Here is a 24,113-nt window from a genome sequence, read left to right as displayed (position 1 = left end):
GTTTGGTTTTAGCCACACACGCGCACATGCACGCGCGCGTGCGCACACACACACACACACACGCACACACACCCCACATCCACTACCGTTTGTAGTTCCAGAGGCCAAGGCCATGTTGGACCCACCACCCATTCCATCTAATACTAGGTCCTTGTTCCATTAAGTTTTTTCCTAGTTGCTTTCCTGAAAAGAAACAATGGTTATAACACAATAAAAGTGAAATTATGTTATACTAAAAATTCAAAGCTATGACTGATTTTCAGTCCCCACTGATTAACTGGAAACCCACTGTTGAGGTAGTGGTGAGGACTATTTCAGCTAAATGACCTCTTTGCCATCAGCACTCATCTCTGTGAGGAAAACCGGACTCCCCTCCCCTCGGGACCCCTGGGGACCCCTCGGGATTGGTCCTAACAGTGGAGGAGCATAGCCAACCTGACTGTAAGAGCCTTGAGTGATCTTTTTATTAGCATTCTCAAGGGAATTTGGTGTAAAACGAAATAAAAGCAACTAGCTTCCCTGCAGTTTAAATATGGAAGTGAGTGATACTCGAGGGGTCACCTAAAAATTTCCACTACAGTAGAGGAAGCCCTTTCGGTTAGATGTCCCCTGCTGTTTGACTTTATTGCTGTCTGTAGGATTTCCAGGGTGTTCAGAAATATTAAATAGATGGTAAGCTGTCCAACAATCTTCAGACTAGCACGCACACACACACACACACACACACACACACCAAAAATAAATGGAAAAAAAACCCAAAACATCCACAGAAAGAATTAAAGTTATAATGGCTAATACTGACAAAGCTGTGAATAACATTAAAAAATGGATACCTACAAAGGAAAAAGGGGACACAGGAGAGATGCTCAGCAGTTAAGAGCACTTGATACTTTGAAGTTTGCTTCCCAGCATCCACATGGCTGGGGAGGTGGGAGTGTTTCACAAGGGATCTAGCACTTTCTTCTGACCTCTGTGGGCACAGGCACTTCCATGGTGGACACATACACATACATGCAAACACTCACACACACAAAGTAAAATTTTAAAATGCAAAGAAAACTCAGAAAGCCTTTAGAAAGCCATTTAAAAGCACGTAGTCAGTGCCTTAAACTTTTCCCAGTGGCTACAAAATAAACCCAGGGATGCTTTTTTGTTTTTAATAATCAAAGAACTTGTTAGAAAAAATATGGCTGTATTTCTAGAGATACTTATTTTAAACAACATGAGGAATTGTGTAAAAGGTCAGTCACACCTGACTTTGGTGGAGGCAAATAAAACCACTCAAGACAATCATGAGTGGCCTGTGGAAACAAATCCAGTGGCATAGTGATAAAAACTCACAACATTTCACTATGGGCCATGCTGATAGCTGCTTAGAAACTGGTAACTGTGAGTAAAAAGACTATGGAAACAGGACAGCGTGAAAGTAATTCCCACAGAGAGAGGTTATGGGTCCCATTTCTTAGTTCCGTCCTCTTTAGCAATGTGAACAGGAGAGAGAATGAGTCCAGCGTTTAGTCCCTTGGGGTTCATATATTAAGGAAAACATTACACAGCCACCTAAGCAATATTTTTCCTCCCCACTTCAAATCTCAGCATGAGCTTTTCCGGGATCCGGGGCTTTGCCCATGTTTTGTTGAAATGTCTCTGGCTACCATGGTTATTCTTTGAAAGTCAGACAGGGTTTACATTGTTCCCTGCAGCATACACTTTGTATCTATCACATCATGAGTTATGACACGAGAGCATTCTGCCCCCGGGTCTTTGATGGCAGACTCAGTAGCTCTTTTCTGCTTGCATAGTAAATGATGGTCCTCATTCGGGGTGGATTTTGTTTCCAAGTTCTTGCCCTTTGTTATGGAGTATCAAAACTTTCCCACAATGGCCTTCATTATTGGAAGTCAACTATTTTGTCATCTTACCAAAGAACATGCAAGTGTTACAGTTACAATGTGACTTCATGCAGGAAGCAGAATTTCTCACAGCAGGTCAAGACGTTAGCAGTTACACTCTAGAACAAGAGAAATGGTTTTGTGCCAGGAGAAGAACTCCACAGGCTTGGGTTATCTGGTAGTTACACATTTCTATAGGTAGTATTTGCATCGGGTTTCTATGCCTCTGGAAAGGCACTGTAGAATAGAATATATGAATCAAATGATAAAGAGAATATAAATCAATCTTGCCCTCCCTCACTCAATCACATAGTGAAGGACACTGGAAATGTTTCATAGATGGAAATTAAGTTCTGATGGACAGAAGCTTGAGCCACGTGGGAACATCATAAGGGGACAAGGTGTCTTTTGTTTCTGGGCACTTCACAGGGGCTGGAGTTTTTGTTGTTGTTTCTGTTTCATTTTTGTTTCTCTCTTTGGAAAATAATCACTGGTTCAGAAAGTATGGTATACACCACCATCCTCCAGATATGGGGGCATTTTCTAGCCCCACTGCCATTGCCTTTCTCATAAAGGCTGACCATTCAGTGTGACCATGAGGGGGTAACTCTGGTTGTCTTTATTACTTTCCCAACACCATTGTAAAATCATTTGTGCAAAGCTATTGCGGTAAATAAGGATCAGGATAAACAAATAGGCCGAATAGATGTTTATTCAGGGAGAAATAACTTACAACCTAGACAGATGAACACCAGGAAATTCAACCCGATCCTCTCCTGTCCGAGTCATGCCAGAAAGAGAGAGCGCCTTCCTGGCCCCCTCCAACCTCCTTCCTCAGGTCACCTCCGCCCATCGCTCCACCCCCCAAATGGGCGTGGTCAGTGCTACAGAAGGACTACCTCACTACAATTCCCCTTTTAGTCTAAAGAAAAGATTTAGGCTTAATACAAAACTATATACAAAACAGTGAATAACAAGTGTGCTCTAAGAAAAGGAAAATCGAGAACAAAATGACCTACATATCTAGTCCTAGGGTGAGGGCATAATGGAGTTTACAATAGAGTTGTCCTAAGCTGGAAAACGTAAGTCTAGTACCTAATATATCTAACTAGGAAGAGAGAATAATAGTTGTGATAGTTTAATCTTCAACCTCATCAAGACCTGAGAAGGAAATTAACAATACTAGAGTAGACAGGAAATGTGGATGGACAACTTCCAAAAGGTGCAGCAAGGACAGAAACAGCAAGCCACCTGAACAGTCACCCTAGGTCTCACAGCGACGTTGGTATACCCAGATTTGGCTAAGGCCAAGAGAACTTGACAGACCACAACAATAGCAGGGAAATAGAATGGCTGTCTTACCCTGACTTGGCAAGGTCAAGCAGTCTTCTATATTTGTCTCCTGCAAGCACATAGGACTGCATGTCCAAATCAGTGGTCAAGGTGGGGGCAATTCTATGCCCAACAGGCCATTAGCTGAGGCGAGATTGAACTCCAGCAGGAGCAACAACAGTGTCCAACATATTTTCGGGAAAGTGCACGGTGCTGTCAGGAGCAACAGTGTCTCATGTCAATGGAGTACTAATATTAAAACATTTAAATGCCATGTTCTGCATGTCTATGAAGTGATTGAAGATTAAGCATCTATATCTGACTAATCTCATAGGTACAGGAAATGTGAGTGAAGATAATCTGTAATACTCGGGAACTTAGCTAAAAAGACCGATTAAAACTTTCCTGAGTAAAGCAGGAACAAATACTTAAACAATATAACTATTTACATATACCTACATGTAAATCCCTAAAATAGAGGTAGAGTATAAGTGTCAAGACAAGAGGTAGAACTATAAAGGGCAGCAAGATAAATATCCCAAATTGTATCAATATACAAAATGTCTTGAATACAGGAAAAGTATACATACATAGAATATGGTAAAAAATAATGTGCATAAAATATTATAAGTGGAAACATTTAACACAATATAACAAAATATAAACTTAATTTTACATAGCTTACCACATAAGAATATACAACAATATAAGCTGTAAAATACTATCTCATTCTTACTCAAATTCTCAAGAAAATAGGCTAATCTACTTTTATCCCATCTAAACCATACCTTTACCAACCATTCTCTATTCCTGTCTAAAAGATAAACCTGAGTGTAAGCATCACCCAATCCCAAATAACTAAAACCAACCCAAAGACGATGACTATTATCCCAAAATTCCAAGGGTAGGGAAAGGGGGCGTAGTCATATTAAGATTACTTCCTGCTGAAATGGGACGATGATTGCTCCAATGGATCCTGTAGGAAGAAAATTTTTAGCAACCAAATTTCTCAACAGAACTGGCTGTGACATATGTAGTTAGTCACTGTGTGGCAGAAAATTCTTGACTGTAGTTCTATTTGAAACTGGCCAGGGTGTAATAAAAAGGTGCACCATTACAGCTAGCTAGCCATGAGTTGTCTCGAGCAAAACAGTCTCAAACCGGTTTTAGGGTGATGTTTGTAGTTCCGATGCATCAGGTTGAGTCAAGTGGAAATGATGATGTGGGGCCCCATCTTCTTTCCGGAAAGTTCAAAGACTGCTGTTAGGAATCGTTATTATTCCTTGTGGAAAAGTTACACATCAATATTAAAGTAAAATTTTCAAGTTTTAAGGTATGCATTAGGGAAAGACAACAATAAGCATTAAAAGTATGTGAGAAAATTAGGATTTCAGAGAGAAAATTGCATAAGATATGAGTCCCCAGATTTTGTTTTCTTCTGCCTTACACCAATTGGCTTCTTGATTTAAGGCAGAAACCATGAATTTAATCTTAACAACAGCCCCACTGCCATTGCCTTTCTCATAAAGGCTGACCATTCAGTGTGACCATGAGGGGGTAACTCTGGTTGTCTTTATTACTTTCCCAACACCATTGTAAAATCATTTGTGCAAAGCCTTTTTTAATTTTTGCTTTTTTATCAGATGTCTTTTAGCAGATTAGGTAGGTGTTCAAGGATAGGAATTTTCAAAATAGACATCTGTAAATGCTACTTTAAGTCTAATAAGAAAAATCCAATGACCTAGTCTGTATTTTTAACTGAGCTGATGGATGGCTTTAAAGTTCCCCACCAAGAGAGTTTATCATTGCCAAGTGACCTTTATTCTTTCAACGAATGCTAATTGGATGATTCCCAGAACTGTATTAGCTTTCTTCATGATGAAAAGACTATACAAAGAGAATTAACCCAGTTAAATACTTTGTTCTCAAGCATATAAAAATTTGGAGCACAGTGAGACTAATTATTCTAATAGTTACTTACTCTCCATCTTTCTAGCACATTCTAGAATGTGCAACTCCTCTCATTATCTCTGCAGTGTGCTTGCTTGGTTTGTTTTGCTTAGTGACGTATGCTTTCTATTTTGAGGGCGAGCCTGGGTCACCTGGAGAAGAGGGGCACAGTGGACTGCCAGGACCAAAGGTTGGTACAGATAAAGCCAAGCACAGTCAATGCTACATTGGTTTAAGCTGTCACGGTTTTCTATTTTTCTGGTTGTAGTTGGGTAGGATTTTTTTTGTCAGTTACATGTTATGCAGCCATAATACTTCGTAACTAATGACGAAATTATGCTTGTGATTTCATTAGCGTTAGACATGCAAAAAAGAAATAGGAGATGATTGTCTAAAATCTTTCTTGTGGGGCTGGGAAGATGGCTAAAAGTTAAGAGTGCCTGGTACTCTTGCAGAGAACTAGAGTTCAATTCTTGGTACCCTCATGACAGCTCATGACTTTCCATAAATAATTCCAGTCCCAGAGGATCCAATGCCCTCTTCTGGCCTCCAAGGACATCAGGCACACATACGGTACACAGACATATATGCAAGAAAAACACCCATAATATAATTTTTTTAAAAAAAAAATCTCTTGTGGGATAATTAAATAGTATAAGAAATCCCTGAAAATAATTACTGTCACTTTACCCCTTCATAAATTGTGAAAACATAGGTCATGTTCATACTGTCTCAAATGTGCATGTTAGCAAGCCCCACTACAGATGATGCTCACACAGCCATGACAGCTTTTTCTCAAGATTTGGCCACCTTCAGCTTCTATACACCATGGCCAGTTAGTCAGACAAAGAACAGAATAAATATGTGGTGTGTTTAGAATTTAAAAATGGATATAGTTTGAATTACTAAATAGGGAAAAAATGTAATGAGGATATTTTTTTGGATTGCTTGTTTTCTTCGTTCCTTGAAGAACAAATGACTCCGTTAAATCAAAAAAGATTGGTGACAGTTTAGTTTAAACCAAGCAGGAAGACAAATCCCAAATCCTTTGATGAGTGAACACCCCTTGAAGTACAAAACTGATGTCTAATCCCATCAGCTGTGCTGGTGTGAGTCTGTACCCACAGATGTCTGTCAACTGATTTTACACATCACGCTGCTATTTAGGTGTTGCCTAAAATTTATGGACGTGCCTCTTTCTTTGTCCTGGAGAAGAAGAAAGAAAATATTCCTTCTGGGAATCCAGCCCTCTTCTGTCTTCTTCTCTTTCTTGTGGTTTACTAAAAAGCCCAATGGTGGGAGCAAATTCCTGATGAATATTCACAGTACTGTTCCTGTGTTGGCCGCCAATGCAGCCATCAGGACGGATGCTGAGTGATGAAGGTCACGAGGAATGCAGAGAGCCAAGGGGTCAGGTTGATTTCCAGAGAGGGAAAAGAACCTTGTCTCCAAATTGACTCCTAAAACGGGGTTCTTTTACTTTGATTTTCTTTTTTCCCCACAGTAATCTCCTTAAAACACTTTAAGCAGTCTGCTTTCATGGCAACGCTCATTCAAGCTTCCCATCCAGAAATTTTGTCATAGGGCATATGGACTTTAGAATGTCTACTGTCTCTTCCCTGCCCTTTCCTAGAGAAAGGAAGAAGGCAATTCTCTTCATATTTTAAGCCTGTGTTTCTTTGGTCACTATTTCTCGTAGGTTACCCCATTCTGGTATCTTGGTTTGCAACACGTGGGTTCCTACCAGGTCCAGAATTGATGATCTCGTCAAGGGGCCAAGTGCTACATTGAGGGTTTCTACCCATGCCCAAGGATTGCAGAACTGTACCAGGGGTCAGGCCTGAAATAACCCATGCAACAAGGAATGCTTTAATAGACAACTTTAATGAAGGACATAACTAACCCACCTCATTGACTTTGAGTTTGGACAGATATTGAGTTGCCACATTGTGTTCCCTCCCCCCAATGTCCCAGTTTATTACTCGGTGACCTTCTTAGCTACTGCACATATCATTATCCTTATAGAAGTAAAGACTTAAGATTAAAGTTGGTACTGGTACCTGTACCCAATTCTTCTGGATACTTTTGCAACTTGTTTTCATATAGAAAATAAAGCCAATAATAGACAGTGCCCTTTATAATTCACCTAGTGCCCTCTGTATGTGTTCAGTACCTGCTTTGTTTGCTATTGCTTTGTTAACTCTTCATTAATATCTCTCAATCTCTGTTTGTGTGCCCAGGGAGAACCTGGAAAAGAAGGAGAAAAGGTAAGAATGGTTCTGCTTTGTTTATCACCTCCCCTTCTCCAGAGCTACACCCAAACTGAAGTGGATGAATGAAAGGATGGATGTTGGGCAGATGGATGGACAGATAGATATAGTCTAAGAGGTAATAATTGCTTATTTGCCTGTCTTTCGGGCAGTCAAATAGTGGAAAGAGAACATGTGGTTTTATCTTTGGTATAAATTTTGAGACTGGGGTTGGAAGGAAGGAGAGAAGGGCAAATACTGCATGCCAGGCTTTACAGTGGCTTCCAGAAACCCCTAGCCCTGTAAAATCCCACTCTGCATACTTACTAACGCCATTCCAATGCTTCCCTAAACATCCACAGCTGTCTCTACTGCTGCTGGGGACTCTAGGTCCAAGGTCAAAGGGATTCAGATGTTTACCTGCAGCAATTGTCTGAAAGTGACCCCACAAAGAATCCCCATCAAAGCAGAAAAGGGAACGAACATAGAGACAGGGTTGCAAGTTAATACCTGATGGATGCCTCCACTACTCCTTGCAGGCCTGTCTTAATAGTTTTCAGACTCCTAGTGTGTAATGGCACTGTGTGAACCCGGATTCCCTCTGCTAACTGCAGTGGTGTTTGGGTGTGTCTCTGAGTGGAGCGCTACCTAGATAGTCTTCCTGCCTGCAAAAGAATTCATCCAAAGATCAGAAAATCAGTCCTCAATTGAACTGTACTCCTTAGCCTTGTAAAAACAGAAAGAAGGCAATATGAAGTTGGAAAAGCAACTTAGGAATTAGAAGACCATTTATGAAGGGATAGTGACGCTCTTTACTCTCTGAGCCAGGTTTCCCAACAAGAGATTAGTGTTTTAAAGGGGTTTTTATGCCAATTTCTAAAAAGCATGTAAGGAAGTCACCTATCAACACTGCCTTAGAGTATGTACCATAGAGCAGATGCTTGGGGGCTTTCATGGTGCATGGTAATTAACTTGGAATTAATCAGTCACCAAATAACTGCTTCATGTAGTTGTGGAGGAAGGGGGATCGACGCCAGCACCCATCTCTGGCTGCTGCCCTCCTGGCCCACTGTAGACAGGAGCCTGAGCAGGTTACGTTCATGCTCATTTGAAATGGTAAGAGGATCTCTGGAGGGGAAAATGGCGATCCCTCTTCTACATTCTCATTCTGGAGAAACCACAACTGATGGTTTGTACTCTTAAATGCTGTAGGAGGGTTGAAATGGCAGAAAAGTGACCTTCTCTGAAGTGAGAGAGGGGCAGCCCAGCATAGGAACAGCTCACACACCAAGACCCTGGCTCCTCAAAGAGCAGGACCAGTTTTCAGAGTGTGCTGGCATGGTTAGAAATGCTGTGTGCAGTACAGGACTTGGTTCTCACAGCTGTGTAGAGTATCCTTACCCTCCTCACACGACCCAGTGCAAAGAGCATTGCATTTGCCCGGCTGAGTGCTAGTGCTGGACTCTGTGGTATTTCCTCTCTTAAGGAGCTATAAGGCTTAAGTGAAAGAATTCCAAGTTTAGCGGAGCAAAGCACAGGGATAAAATGAAAACCTTTCCCCTTTGCGCTGCCTTGTGGATAGGAAGGAGGTGTCACTGGGGGAATAGGGAGGAACCGAAGAAGAGCATATAGTGCATAGGCCTTTGAGAACACGGCATTCACTTGGAAGCCCTGGGACCTTGGTTGGTTTGAAGATCAGTAGGATGTATGCAGTCAGTAGAGGGAAAGGGCACGCTTGCACAGCATGAAGAAGGTCACAGAAGGAGCAAACAAGCACCGTGGCACACTGTGGGAAATGTCGGCAGGGCCCTGCTGTGGGGAACTGTAGACAGGGGAAAGTTGGTGTCCACATCAACCATGAAAATGATGACAGTTGAATCACTGCTTTGCCTTAGTGCTGTGGGGTTTAAAGGTGCTCAGCCATGTTCGTGTAATAAAAGTAATTATATTGGCATCAGTCATGCTGGTCAAGTAGAAGTGTGCAGAATCTGTGAACATTTTCAGTGGTTTGGAACAAGAATGTCTAAAGGAGAATTCAACGGAGAATGTTCTTTGCGTCAAGTCACCAATGTATTTAGGTGTTTACTTTGTCCTCTTCTCAGGGAGATGCTGGAGAGAATGGCCCCAAAGGCGATGCAGGTGAAAAGGTACAGTCTTGGGAAATACGGAAGGGTGTGTGCATGAGCAAGGATATTATAGAATGTGTCTGAAGCTGGGGGCTCTGGTAGATGGTATCAGAGAAACCGCCCAAGTTAGGAAGCCATTCAATGTCTGACTTATAAAAAGTGGTTATTCCCACAACCTATGCCCAAATTTAAATATTCTGAAAGCAAAATGGTTTTCCAACAATAGGTAAACACGCCCACTCACATGGCACTGTGCCTAGAAGGGGAGTCCTTGCAGTGGTTTGTTGTGTCCTAGTTTTAGAAGGTGTATGTTGATGAATGAGGATGCAATCCGAAAGTTTAGTCTTGAGTTAGTAGCACTCAACTGCAGTGTCTATGTCCGGAACTCTGGGTACCATGGCCTTTGCATTCTGTCTTTTCCCTCCTCGGTCTTTGGAACATGGATCAGCATTTACAGCCTTTGTTTCCCTTATCTGTGTGTGTCCTCTCTTGTAGCACCAGTCTGTCATTATGGTGTTGGCTCAGGGTTGCATTTTGACATCCCTGATATCATGAAGCTGTGACATCAAAGGGATGTTTTCCTCCATCTATGCACTGTGTTCAAATATGGAAAGAAAGCCCTTTTAGAAGCTGAGTACAGAATCATAGCAGACGGGTTTTAGTGCAAACCAAGCGAGATAACTGATGAACCAGAGGATTATTCATTCAGGCTTACAGTTGAGAGGGAGACTGTTCCATTTTTGAAAATTATGACTGTACAGATGGATGATGGTTGATCATAAAATATGCTCATAAAATATATAAAAAACTTATCTTCCTCCATCTCATAAATATTAATACAAATACGGCATAGGGGTAGCAACAAATTAATGTCACTAAGTAGCAACTGTTTGCATTTTAGAAACAGTTTGAATTTAGGATAGATTCTCAGTTTTTTGTAGACCAGGGTGTCTTGGCCTCAGCGCTGTTGACAATGTGGACCAGATACTTCTTCAGTGTTCAGTGGAGCTGGTAGGCAAATCTATATTCTACAAGCTACCCTTAGCATCCCCATTCCAGAACCCCTGCTGGAGGGCCATCTTTTTATCTTCCAAATGTAAGTATCAAGCTGTAGTCACATACGACATGGAAGTATCTATTGCAAAAAAGGCTGTGAATACTCCTGACTGCTCTTGGGGCAGGGTTTGAACCCTTGGGGATGTAAACCCGGATGATGGTTTGTTTAGTTTTCATCTTCTTGTCTAAAAACAGAGATAAGCCAGCTTGTTCTATAAATTAATATTTTAGGCTTTGTGGTCACATAGTCTCCAGCACAACTCCATGGTTCTGTTACTATAGCAGAATTCAGCCACAGACAACATGCAAAATAAATAAATAAATAAATAACAATGAGTAGGACCATGTTCGAAATAAATTTTATTTCTGGGCATGGTGATTTCCATATTATGTAATCTATATGTATTTTGTAATGTTGTTATTTTGATTATTTTTTTAACCCTTTAAAAATATAAAAGCCATGCTTGGCGCAATCTTGCAAATATCCAGCAAGATTTGGCTACAGTAGCCAACCTTTGCTTAAAACAAAGGAAATACTGTACACAGAGGCCGCTTTTTCAAACAACAACAAAACATAAAAAATTTTGCACTGTACCTATGTGAATTTAAATAGAGCATTTTATGCCTTAGCGGTTTCTTCTATTTTGGAACATAGGCCAGTAATTGTGTCTTTATTCACACAGGTTTTGAAATTTAATTTTGTAACAGTAAAACAATGTTTTTCCTTGAAAGGACCCAAGTGTCTCAAAGGAATGTTGTTTTACTTTATTCATAATGCAAATCAGTTACCATACTGACTCACACATCATAAACTTTCAATAAATACTAACTTTTCCTACCATGTGGACATTGAAATCAATGACATGGTTGTTTTCTTTTCTTTTCGTTTTTTTTTTTTTTTTTTTATCAAAAAGTTTTATTGCTCAGCTGAAATTAAGTACAAGAAATGCCTCAGTTAAGGCGGAAATCGTTTCTATAAACTTTCAATGGGTCTAAACAGGGGATCGTAAATAGCAATCTGTAACGTGTATAATATGTAATCTGACCCACAGCGTTCATCCCAAGAATGTAGTGATTGGAATATAATTTTTGATGTGTTTTTTAAACATTTCCTGCTCCTGTCATATAATTTGTTTCCAGCATGTTGGGAACACTCTTCTTGTGGCCTTTGTCTTCAGTATGTGAAACTCATTCATCACTTTCCAACTTTGAGGGGTAAAATAAAAAAAAAAAAATTTAAAGCCTCTTTTCTGCTATTGATATAGTAAATTACGTCATTGACTGATTCACTTTAATGGATTTTTTTCCCTTTTGATCCAACTCAGCACATTCAGATGGTAAAGCAATCTGGGTCTTTCCAGCCTGGTCATCTGGAAATGCTGGGAACTATAAAACCACTGACTGGGCAGGGCTTCTCTGTGGCCAGCAAAGCAGTACACTCAGCTTAAGATTAACCTGCCAAAGACTGATTTCAATCACATGTAAAGTTACTATGGAAGCTTTGTATTCTAGTCTTTGGAGTGTTAACTCCACCTACAATGTAGAAATAGATTTCTTAGCCATTGCAAGTAGGTGTCTGTGTGGCTCACTGAATGGTTGGACCACAGTGTGGTGGTATCTGCCGAGTCAAGACCCCCCACCTCCACTCCACTGATCTATCCCTCACCTTGGCTCCCATGGTCTTCATTCCTATGCATGCATTGCCTTCTTATTGAACACCTTGAACTCAAGCATCTGGCCTTTCACAAGGTGTGTCGTATTTGTAGCAACCTGTCGTAAAACTTCACCTGGCAGACTGTCAGGGGCACTCCAGGACAGCCAGCACCTGGTCCTCCCCAGTCCTGCCCATGCCATTCTTTGTGTAGATGCCTGCTTTCTGCCTTCCCGTTCCACATCTCCATCTTCAAGCTTTGCTCAGTTTTCAGTCCTTTGAAGCTTTGATTTATAAGTCATTTCCTAGGGAAGCTCTTTAGTCTCCTAAACTGCTTAGGTCATCGCCTGTGCACTTGAACAACACCCTGTAATTCTGTTCCTAATGTGTACTATTCTTTAATGTGTTTTGTGTGCTCTAGAAGATGGACAAACAAGCACAAACCCAAAGGATACTGCCTAGTTTCACTTCTAGTTAATGGAATAAAAATCCCCTGACAGAAAATCACCTTACAAAAGGAAGATGTGGTTTGTTTAGCTCATAGTTTGAAGTTATAGCCCCTCATTGTGGAGAGGTCAAGTCAGGAAGCAGCTGGTCACATTCCATGTGCAGTTGAGAGCAGAGAGCTGTGAATTGGTATGTGTGTACGTGTACTAGTCCAAGACGTAACCACTGAAATGTACATACATTCAGAGTGGGTCTTGCTACCTCAACCCAGTGAAGAAAATCCTACCTAATTGAAACAATTCCTCAATGAAATTCCTTTCCCAGGTCATTCTATCCTGTCAAGTTCACAAAACTAATGATCACAGCTTTACCCCTTGCCAGTTTGACACCAAGCACATCACTTTTAAGCCTTAATCTTCCATCCTTTGTCCCAAAGTCAACCCAAAAACTGCATGGTTCCAATCTGCTCTAGTTCCAGCACTAATTCACATTTCTAGAACATTGTTTAGGTAATACAAACTGTTTGGAAAACCTTTTTTTTTTTTTTTTTTTAACCTTGAAACAACTTCATATCTTCATTGAATGGCAGAAAGTTTCTATAGCCTGCATTTGCTTATTCTGTCTTTATTAACATATGCATTTTTAATTACTTGCTTAGTACTGCATTTGAAACAATCACATACAAAAACCAGTGCTTGACCAAAAGTGAAAAATGGTGAAATTGCTGGATGTGGTGGTGCATGCCTTTAACTTCAGCCCTTGGGAGGCGGAGAAAGATGGATCTCTGTGAATTTGAGGCCAGCATGGTCAATGTAGTGAGACAAAAAACAGCAAAGCCAAGTTTACTTATCTCACAGAATTTCTATCTGTGGCTTACCCCACTGACTAATGAAGCTGGGCATATACATAAGCCATAGCTGAAAATGCTGTTTCCCACTGTAATCCTGTATTCACTAGCACTTGGGGAATAGGGTTATAAACATCCCCTGCTTTATTTCAACTGCCTGGAATATTATCCCTTCTAGCAGTTGTCTTCTTCTTAAAAGTTACAGAAATCCTGGACATTTCACAGTTGCAGGTCTTTTAAAAGAGAATATATAATTATGAATTGACTATCAAATGAAACCTCTCAGATTTCCACAAGTAAACCAGCCTTTCACATGTCAGACCTTCCTTTCCATCTACTTTCTCTGAGGACAAAATCTAGTCTTTATTCTCATAAGGTTAGCCAAACACTCTTGTATTAACTACAAGTAGTCAATACAAGAACTTACAGATAATACAAGAACTACCTTTAGCTTATACATTTTCTCTAGCCTTTAGGGCTCATTCTCAAATGATATAAGCCAGTAATTCTTTTCTTATTCTAATAAAAAAGAATATGAGGAATCTCATAATTCAATTCACTTGTAACTGCTTCTTCAATTTCCTTATCTGCTAAGTGGAAGTAGCAACTCCTTCCCTGCATGAGAGTTTAAGGTATAAATAAGACAAAAGGGACTTCAAAAAGTCAAATTGTGTTTCTGAATACAAAGGGCATGTTATCCAAAAATATTGCAAACTGGCTCATTAGTGTTGATGGCTCCCAGACTTAGTTTAGTAGAAATAGAAACAAGTATTATTTTCTTCACTGCATTTATTTCTCTCTTCATTTGGAACCCATTTGAATGTTAATGGTTGAGAAGAGAAGACTCATTCATACAATATTTAGAGTTCACTTCTTTGTTTAGCCACATTTTAATTTTTCCTTGGGTAATGGCAATTACAGATGTCAAAGAAATTCACATGTGCACTTCTTTCCTCAACAAACTAAATTTACTATTTCCTTCTCTTTCCTAAGCTCTTGCTTCCCCCTTCCTGAAGGCCTCTTTTCATTTTGATCCTTGACTGCTGACCCGACTAAAAACACTGTTTTTCAGACAGTCATTCACTATGTGTATGCTAAGCATACACTGGGGTCACGATGCAGAAACTGTTCCCATGCGGCTGTCTCTCTGCTGATGGGACAGATGGGTATGTAGGCAACACCAACAGCAATCACAACACAAGATGTGCCAGACACAAAGCACAAAGCTACCCAGTAGGATTCCTCACTGTGGGCCACGTGTAGAGGTGAATGGGTGAACGGTTCCTTGAGGCTTTTAACGGTTCCTTGAGGCAAAGTCGTATAAACCAAGACTCTAAAACAAGAGAAGTGCCATCATAGGAAGACGTGAGTGGAAATGAGGACAGGGGCCATGTACCAGTCAGTGCAGAGGGGCCTGACTGTATGTCTGTCTGTGTCTCTGTCTCTAAAAGGGATTGACAAGCAGCTTCTGGACTCTAGAACAAGTGAACAGACCCCTGGAGATGTTTGAGTGTTTGTAAATGACAGAGCTTAGGGAATCTCAACTCTGGCCTCCGTCCTTCAATTTTCCTGACAGTCACATGTGGCTATGTCCCTTCCTTTTCTTTGCCCTTCTAGCATGTTCCTAGAATGAGACTGAGAAGCTAGGCCTTTTGCTGCCTCACTTACAAACAAGTTACAGTCAAGCCTCTTCTCCATTCTCCTTTCTGTGTTGGTCCTATCCTTAGGATGGTTGTGTTTCTGTGAGCAGAGTCATCCTTCATGAAATCTGGACAAACATAGTCTTTTAAAAAAACAGAGTTTTTCCCCCAAATAGCCATCTCTTACCCACCTCTATGTCAGAATTAGTATCTGTGACTTACAGATAAAAACATTTTGGAACCTATTTATTTAGCAGACCTCTGCCTTCCTCCAACCTCAAAGCTAAGAATGTCTTCAGATAGTACCTGGGCCCTTTAGAAAAGCTCCCCCATCTGGCTGTAGCCACCAATATATTTTTTTTCAAGTTTATAAAAATACTTTATTTTAAAGATGCTTCAACATCTTACTTTAAGATTATACTAAAAAGGCAATCAGTGTTCAGTATATTATAGAGGCACATTTAATAGCCATGAAAAAACCTCCTCCATAACCACTACTATGTATATTGTTTACTGGATGGGGATAGTGGAGGACATGTTTCAACATTTTACTTAAATATTACATAATTGGATTTTTTTTCTCCAAGAATGAGATTAACTGTTCCTATGAACACAATTTGTCATGAGTTACTGTAAACTTACCTTGATGTATGACTTTCTTTGGTCTGTGAAATTCTAAAACTTCATGAAACTGCTTTATGAAACATGAAATTTGGGGTACCTTAAATCTGTACTCCTGGACAGTGATCACCCAAAATGGCTCTAGAATAAACAAACTCTAAATATCTTTAAACAGTTTTAAAAAAAGATTCTATCTCAAGACTTTCTTAGCTCCCTCCATGTATTCCCATTACCCACAAGTCGTTCATCATGCCCTGACTTGCCAGTGACTTGAGTTATAGTGCAATGAGGGCAAAGTAGGAAAAGGCATGCTCATGCCTCGCCATGGCAACAAACTGATCTGCAGCATGACTTTTACAACTCAGCATCATTAACCTCTTGACTTCATCTACTGAACCTTGACCTCCCAAAGACCAAGAAGGGCGGGAACTCCCTGTAAACAGCCAGTGACATTAATAAATCCCAGAAGCTAAGAAAATCAAAAGTATCAAATACCTAAGTAATACTTTATTGCTTCAGAATATATTTTTAGCATCCCATTAAGGAAACAGCTTTGTGTTTGTAGAGTTTTAATTATTTCAAGAAATATAGTCTCTTTGTGCTTTGTATTCAAATTAGGCCCATGATTTCAGGCAGGGCAAGGTTTCTCTTACATGCTGTTATCATATAATGACTGGGCCTATTGACGTACAAAGTCTTGTGGGCACATTTAGGCCCGTTGATCATACAGAGAGACCCTCTGAGTATCCACATGGGTAATGGCTGCCTAGGTTGCTTCCATTGTCTCTCCTGGGTGTAATCCATCCTGGGTTTTCTTTTAGGGTGACCCTGGATCGTCTGCTGCAGGAATTAAGGTAACTATAGACATGTTTGTGCCAGGGGAATCGTGATTTTGACTTTGAGCCTCTCTTGGCTCTTCACTTTATCCATATTGATGGTTATAGCTCTTGTCCAATTCTCTGGCAATATCTTCCAAACACAACAGGGAAATCCTGGATAGTCTTAGTAGGAGGGCTTACTTTTGCTTCCATGTTTCCTTGGTTTCTAAGACATATTTGTATGTGAGCTCTAGACATACAGCTGCTTCCATATGTGTAGTGTGGTGGAGACTAAGAAAATGGCATGCACAAAATAGTGTAATCAAGTAGACAGTTGGGTCATTACTGTAAAATACCCCAAAGCCTAGTGGTTTTCAAAATTTCTAAGACTGACCTTTTCATCTTTGGTTTTCTTTGGCCAGGGAGAACCTGGGGAATCTGGCCGTCCAGGACAAAAGGTAATATCTCTGTCTTAGGTATGTTCTTCACTTCTCTCCACGAGCAGTATTTCACATCATTGTCATTTAATATGGGAACATTTATTGCACAGTGGTCCAGTTTCCATGCTCAGCCCAAATGTTATTGGTTGCTTTCCATTTTAAAAGGTTTTGATGTTGAGCATTGCAAAGTGTGAAAACAAACTCTGTATGTATGCACTGGGCTGTTTGAAACTAACCAATCTCAGCTGAATTGGAATGCCAGCTTGTCTGTCACCTTGCATACTTAAAGGTAATCTGTGTTTCGTGAGAAGGAGTAACTATATACTAAACAGTCTCGATGGAGAATGATGGGCAGTTCTTTTAAAATACTGCTAACTTGTATATGACTCTAACCTGTGTCATGAATGTTGCCTTATGGAAACTTAATTCGTTTAAAGAACTAAATTTCAATTAGTGGCTCTAGCCATACCACTTTCACTAACTAAGCTGTGTGTACATTAAATTTATCATTTGTGCCTCTTCACTGAGTATTTATACTCATTTATTTTCATCTGATTCTGAAGCAGGAAGCACAGATGTTAGCAGTTACTCAACTGAGCACCTGGGTCTCAATGCCAACTCCAACCAAACCTCACATAACAGACAAATTGTACATAAAAAAAATGTGAATTCCATAGGTTCAATTCCTTAAAACCATGCCCTTTCCTTTGTCCAGTGGTAGCTGATGTTATTGGCAGAATATGAATTAGGACTTAGAACAACCCTCATTAGCAGAGACTGAAAATTATTCCTATTGCAGTAGTTTGGAACGTACCCTTGAGAGTTTGTTGATGGTTCGTGTTCTTGATGTAATCGAGAAAGCTTTTGTTTAAGCACTTGGGATGGAAGTAGCTTCTAAGAAAGTTTGCATGTTCTTTTAACATTTCTCTAATTTAATAGCTATTTTCCTCTTGAAACTGAGAATCTCATTATTGATTCATCAGCTCAGCTCCAGGTGGGACGAGAGCCCAGCACAGCTCTTCAAGTCTTTCTGTTCTGATCTGTCTCTTGGTCTTCAGGTCCCAAGTTTAACTCAAGAATCCACATAAAGATATTTTGAAGAAACGGGTTGTAGTAATAGCCCTCTTCCTCTGCTTCTCAGTTAACCTGGAGTAACATCCCAGCAGGTCTTTGCTGGTAACAGATACATACAGCCAAGTCATATGTTACTCTTCAATGTGTTTTAGTGAAATATTCCAAATACCTTTTGGGAAGGAACCTCAGATGTCAGTGTTCTTTCTGTGGTCCCTTTCAGTAGTGACAGCTTTCTACACACTTGTCCCTCATGCTGACTTTGTCTTTGAGGAAACCAAACTTGTTAGCATATGTGATTATTTTTTTTTCTCTTATATGATGGGCACTGACAAAGTGAATAACTAAAACTATTAATCTTTCTGTTTCCCTAGACATGCTGTATCATGGGCATCATAGCAGGCAGCCCTCTCTGACCTTCTTTTTTAAAAAAAAAAAATGTGGATTTTCTAATAACAGAGATCCATGGTCTATTTTCCCTAGTCATTAAAAACTAAAGATTTTTCTTAAATTGCCCTCCAAATTTGTGATTTGCTCAAAGACATGTCAGTAGGACCAGGCTTAGTGGAACGTGCCTCTAACCCAACACTCAGACAGCTGCAGTGGGAAGACCTGGCATTCAACACCCTGAGTTCAAGAGCCTGAGTCAAAGGAAAGAGGGGGCTGGTGAAATGGCTCAGCAGGGAAATGTTATTACTGCCAACACTGATGGCCCAAGTTCAATCCCAGAACTGAAGAAGAAAAATGAATCCTGCAAGTTGTCCCCTGATTACACACACACACACACACACACACACACACACACACACACACACACGGATGGATGAATACATGGATGGATAGATAGAGAGATAGAGAGATAGATAATAGATAGATAGATAGATAGATAGATAGATAGATAGATAGATAGTCTTGTTTTAATGCACAGGAGGGGTGTATACCTGCAAAGTGTCTCTAAAACACAAACCAAAACCAATCTCAGTAATCTTGTGTAGGTGTCATTGTTTGCATAGTACAAGAACCAAATTGGCCTTCAGTTATTTGGCATAATATCACATTATTATAATCATTTATAAAGATAACAGATCCATTCTGAACATTTACAGCTTATAGGCAGGAACCCTGGATTTTCTTTGTATTTTATCAAAACAATAGATTTCAATGACATCAATAGAAGCTTTCATCTAGGTTGATAATTGACCTGAAACAAACCTCATACTTTTTATTAATATTTAGTTCAGATTCTACCCTCTGACACAATCTCACCTTCCTAAGATTCTAACATCAATTTTTCATAATAATGCCCCTACTTTAAAAACCGAGCATTTCCATGTTGGCTGCATAGAGGCAAAAAATGACAAACTGATCCTGGATATCATCCATTTGGCACCATGGCAGAGTAGTGCGGTGGTGTTCATTGACACAATAGTTCATGAATTTAGGGGTGTACCTAGAAAAGTTCAACATGGCATGGCCAAGTGACTAGCCTTCCACCTGAGATCATCTCCAAGGCTCATCTATGGTGATGGTGTAGTGGGGGATTCATTTCATCACATTTTTCTCATGCAGCTTCAGCAGAAGAGTTGCATGTAGGCTTGAAGAAACACTATAGACTTGTAAATTGTGAGTTATATTTCACCACATAGGTCTTCCCTTCCTAGCCTTTCCCCAGCTCTTAAAAGTATACATTCTAACTTTGAAGGAGGAGATCACTTGATCAGAAGGGACTTGTACCAATGAGCTCTGTAGATACCCAGGGTGTTCTAACAGAGTCCCAGGAGTAGCACTCTCTCAAACTGGAGAATGGAGAGTTGAAAAGGAAAAATAATAAAATTAGAAATACAATGTAGCTGTGTATAGTTGAAACTCTTGAATGGGGACTCTGAATAAAATAACAAGCTGACTCTTAATTATGACACATGTCTACCACATTGACTGTGCTCCCAAGAGGCCCCTGAGCCATGCCATAGATGTGGATGACCAAGTTAATGAAAATCATTTCTCTTAGATGGAAGGTAAACTTTCTACAACATAAAGATCATGAATTCTACAGAAAGAAATATCTTACTGAAAATGTGAAGAAGTGTTCCATAAGGGCAACATTAATGATATTACCATCTCTCGTTATGTTGTTATCAGCAGGAAGTAAATACAAACTTGGAAAGGTAAAAGTCACAAACATGAATATCTGAAGTATTTAACTAAAACATACATTTATGACCAACCACATGCATACACATATACATACATGATGTAGAGAAAGGCTAAATACTCATCATTTAGCATTCTATTATCCTTTATGTTATCCTGTAATGTTTTCCACATTTTTCTCATTAGAAAACACTGTATGTGCTAATCATGCGTACATGTGCATATCAGTCATTTCTTTAAAGTAACTATGTGGTCCTTTTAAGTTGATAGAGAAGGAAGTGGTGAGAATTCTTATTGGAAAATATTATAACCTATTTATTTCCATATATACGATATCATCGTGAGAGTTAGGGAAGTCTTTAAAAAAAAAAAAAAAATCCCACGTGTTATTTGTTGGATATTCCGATGCAGTTCTTTTACTCAAAAGCTTTATGCTATTTTTAAGCAAAAGATAACTTTCAGTAAAATATGTATGGAAGCCCTTTCTATTTGGGCCTCTTAATGTTACTGGTTAAAGGGTAAAAGAGAAAAGGAAAGCAAAGTTTAATGTTGCACATCTGTGAAGTTTAATATATCTAGACACCTGGTCTTTGGATGGAATAATAGCAAGTTATAATTCCTTTCTTCTCTAATTTAATTTTCTTGTAGTCATATTGATAATGCACTCCTCTGCACAGAATTCCTTTCCTTTTGCCTTCTGGAGTACCTTTAACAAGTAGCAAGGGAGCCACTGCCTTCCCACTTTCTCTAATTGAAGGCTTAATAAAATGTCCAAAGGTGTAATATAATAATACCAGAAGAAATTCTAGCTCTTTGTAATCTGAAAGGGCAGGTAGTGGAGATAAAGGACCCAGTTATTGTTTGTAGGTTTTCCTTGAGTTAAGGATACTCAAGGGCCAGGAAAATGGCTCAGCAGTCAAAGTGCTTTACCCTGCAAGATGTATAACCTGACCTGGATCCCCAGCACCCACACAAACATGGAAGGAGAGAACCGAACCCACAAAGGTATCCTTGAACCTTCACACATGAGCTGTGGGAGGCATGCACACATGCACAATGATAATAAAATAATTTAAAAATTAATGGTTATAGAAGCATTTACGCCATGACACGTGCCTCCTCCTGGTACCTGTATCTCTTTGGAAATGGTTGTCATCTCCCTGACTGACAATTACAAAACTCTATGGTTATTTTACCTTCTGTGTCATTTCCACAGATGATAGGCAACACTTCATAGCAAATACATTTTTTTTCCTGATTCCTTTATCCTTTTGTTGTGGACTCCAAGAGACTTTCTAAGCAATGTAATCTCTTGTGCTTAAAAATAACGTAGACAATTCTGTGGAAAATGAGAAGGTTTGGCCTGTCTCTGGTGTGCCTACCCAAGGCCTACTTAATCTCTGACCTGTGTTTGGGAACAGCTGCACAGTACCATTAGCCCAACACTGCTAAGCAGGGTCACCCTAATCCAGCAATTGTCAGGAATACAGGCTGGACCTAAGTACATTCTTAACCATGTATTTGTCTTCTCATCCTTCAGGAATGAAAAGGAAATCTTCCTATCCTTTTAAGTGAACAACATGCTTAATGTGTGTTATTTTCCTGGTGCCATCTGTTCATACAACAGTCTCTCGATTATCCAAGCAGGGAGAGCCCTGGGGTTATAGGACACATTATTGAAGCAAGCAGCTCCAACAAATCCTTGGCCAAGGGAGTCATCAATTCAGTCTTCCCTTCTCCCTGCATCTTCTCTCGTGGCATCTGATAGAACTGCCAGTGGGAAGTGTTTAAGAAATCCACCAAGTGGTTGGCCAATCCCAGAATGAAGAGTTGACTGAGCTGAGTCATCTCACTAGTCTCTTGTATACATTTCAATTTGCAGAAACTGTTCAGCTGGGACATTTGCCATGTTTTTCTCTGATTCTGTAACTGAGTACATGTCGCTCTATAATGCATTGTGATTTTCCCACGTAGGGTGAGCCAGGGCTGCCTGGACTACCTGGACTCCCGGGGATCAAGGTAAATACTCCACTGACCAACTTCACTGAACTATAGTTATGAGTCACCCCAAAAATTGGAGGAAATGGAGAAAAAAGTAAATACTGGTTATTAACTATTCTGAAGTTGTCTCAAATGCTTAGTTAGTTTTTATTTTTAATTGAAATTGCACACAGATATTTAAAGCTAGCCATTGCCATCTGTTGGCTTTATCAACAAATGTCATTTCAAGTGAAATCATGCAAGGTTTTTAAAGTCTAGAAAGAATATCTCTTTCCCTCAAACTTTTAACTTCAGTCCTAAAGTCCTATCAAACTTTGACCAGAATGCATCTTAGCACGCCTGTAAATCAGGTACTGGGGCAACCATGTATCTGCTTCACCATTGTAATAACCCCTCTAAGGATAGCATGCTACCACCTCCTGTCAGTCACTCTCATGGAGAAACAGAAACCACATTGCCAAAAAGGTTTAACCCAACACATGTACTTTCCACAAATGCTCTGTGCTCATCTTTTCAAATAATCACTTAAGGGTCAAGATTAAAACATTGTTTTAAGATTTAAAGATTTCTAAGCCACCTAAAATCATTTTTTGAAAAAAAATTTAAGGTTTTTCCCATGGCAGCTGCAAGACGTGATGTTCTATTATCTTAGCCATCATTATTCCTTTAGAATAAACTTAACATATATCCCAGAAGTGATGCAAGTACATCTTCCATTCTAAAATTAATGTTCATATTTCAATTCTGTGTGATATTTTATAATGTGTTAACTGGAGTTAGTATGACTTTACAAGTATTAAATGTCTTATGATGTTTATAGTATTATATAGGTGATCAATACACAGAAAAAAAAACCATGTCTTCTAGGTTGGCACTCAGAAATTCTGGTTCTAGTATTTTGTTGGCTGTTTCTAGGTTAATATGAAAGTTCAGATTGCTTTTAATATATGCTTTGACTCTTTGGTAGACAGTACACTCCGAAAAATGTTTGCTGAAGAGTCCAAGTCACTTACCTGCCATTTTCTACTTATCAAGAATGGCATCCTAACATGAAGGGAAAGTTCATATTACAGTGTCAATTTATAACAGTTCTTTAGTAACTTCCATGCATAAAAATGACAGCTTTTTATAAATGATAAGATCATCGATTTTTAAATGATTTAAGGACATGTTTCAGGGTGTTAATTAGAACCTGGTGGCATTACAAATCATAGTGAAGACATTTGAGACAAAGGACATTGGAAGGACAGGGAGGTTCCTACAATAAGCACTTTGGCTTATCAGGGTGCAATCTTACCTTGGGAAAGCCTTGGTGTCCTGGTCCCTTCCACTTGTCCCTTCTGCTGGGCTTCAGACATTCTGGTCACTACAAAGAATAAGAAATGGAGGCATTATTTTTCCAAAGTACAACACAATTAAATACACACATAGACATAAATGCTTTTGATAGCTACCGTATTGGTGACCCTTGCCTTACTTCAATGTTACGTCCACACTAACTCTTGGCCTTTTCCTGTGACCTTTTCGGTTACCCATGACCCATTCAGAAGGGTCATGAATTCTCAGGTAGAGAGGGTTAATAGTAAGTTGGCACCTCTAGTAAGTGCTTAAATCCCCACTGCCCAAGAAGTGCTAGGAATATTTTTGCTGAGGTGGTGTGGCTCTGATGCTGTGCTCCTATCCCTGACTCACTAAGTGATTGAACTGAGGAACTGAGTTGACAAACACTTCATTTTTCACTAGAGATGTTTCTCTTGGTCATGTCAGTGCCGTGCTTGGGTCACCATCTGGTGTTCGGGATAAATCATGAGCTCTATTTTT

At 39.7% G+C, this 24,113-nt stretch overlaps 1 protein-coding gene across 1 annotated transcript in view; it reads left to right on the top strand.

Annotated features, from left to right (window-relative positions):
• Positions 1-24,113, top strand: part of Col25a1 (collagen type XXV alpha 1 chain) — a 370,915-nt gene that overhangs the window by 290,401 nt on the left and 56,401 nt on the right. The window contains exons 13-18 of the mRNA XM_051185506.1: positions 5,311-5,364; positions 7,415-7,441; positions 9,526-9,570; positions 16,633-16,665; positions 17,052-17,087; positions 22,266-22,310. Coding sequence (XP_051041463.1) covers positions 5,311-5,364; positions 7,415-7,441; positions 9,526-9,570; positions 16,633-16,665; positions 17,052-17,087; positions 22,266-22,310 — 240 coding nt within the window. The remainder of the gene's footprint in view (positions 1-5,310; positions 5,365-7,414; positions 7,442-9,525; positions 9,571-16,632; positions 16,666-17,051; positions 17,088-22,265; positions 22,311-24,113) is intronic.

This window comes from Phodopus roborovskii, unplaced genomic scaffold (assembly GCF_943737965.1).
Source record: "Phodopus roborovskii unplaced genomic scaffold, PHOROB, whole genome shotgun sequence".
NCBI classification, from domain to species: Eukaryota; Metazoa; Chordata; class Mammalia; order Rodentia; family Cricetidae; genus Phodopus; species Phodopus roborovskii.
This window is presented reverse-complemented; position numbering and strand designations above follow the sequence as displayed.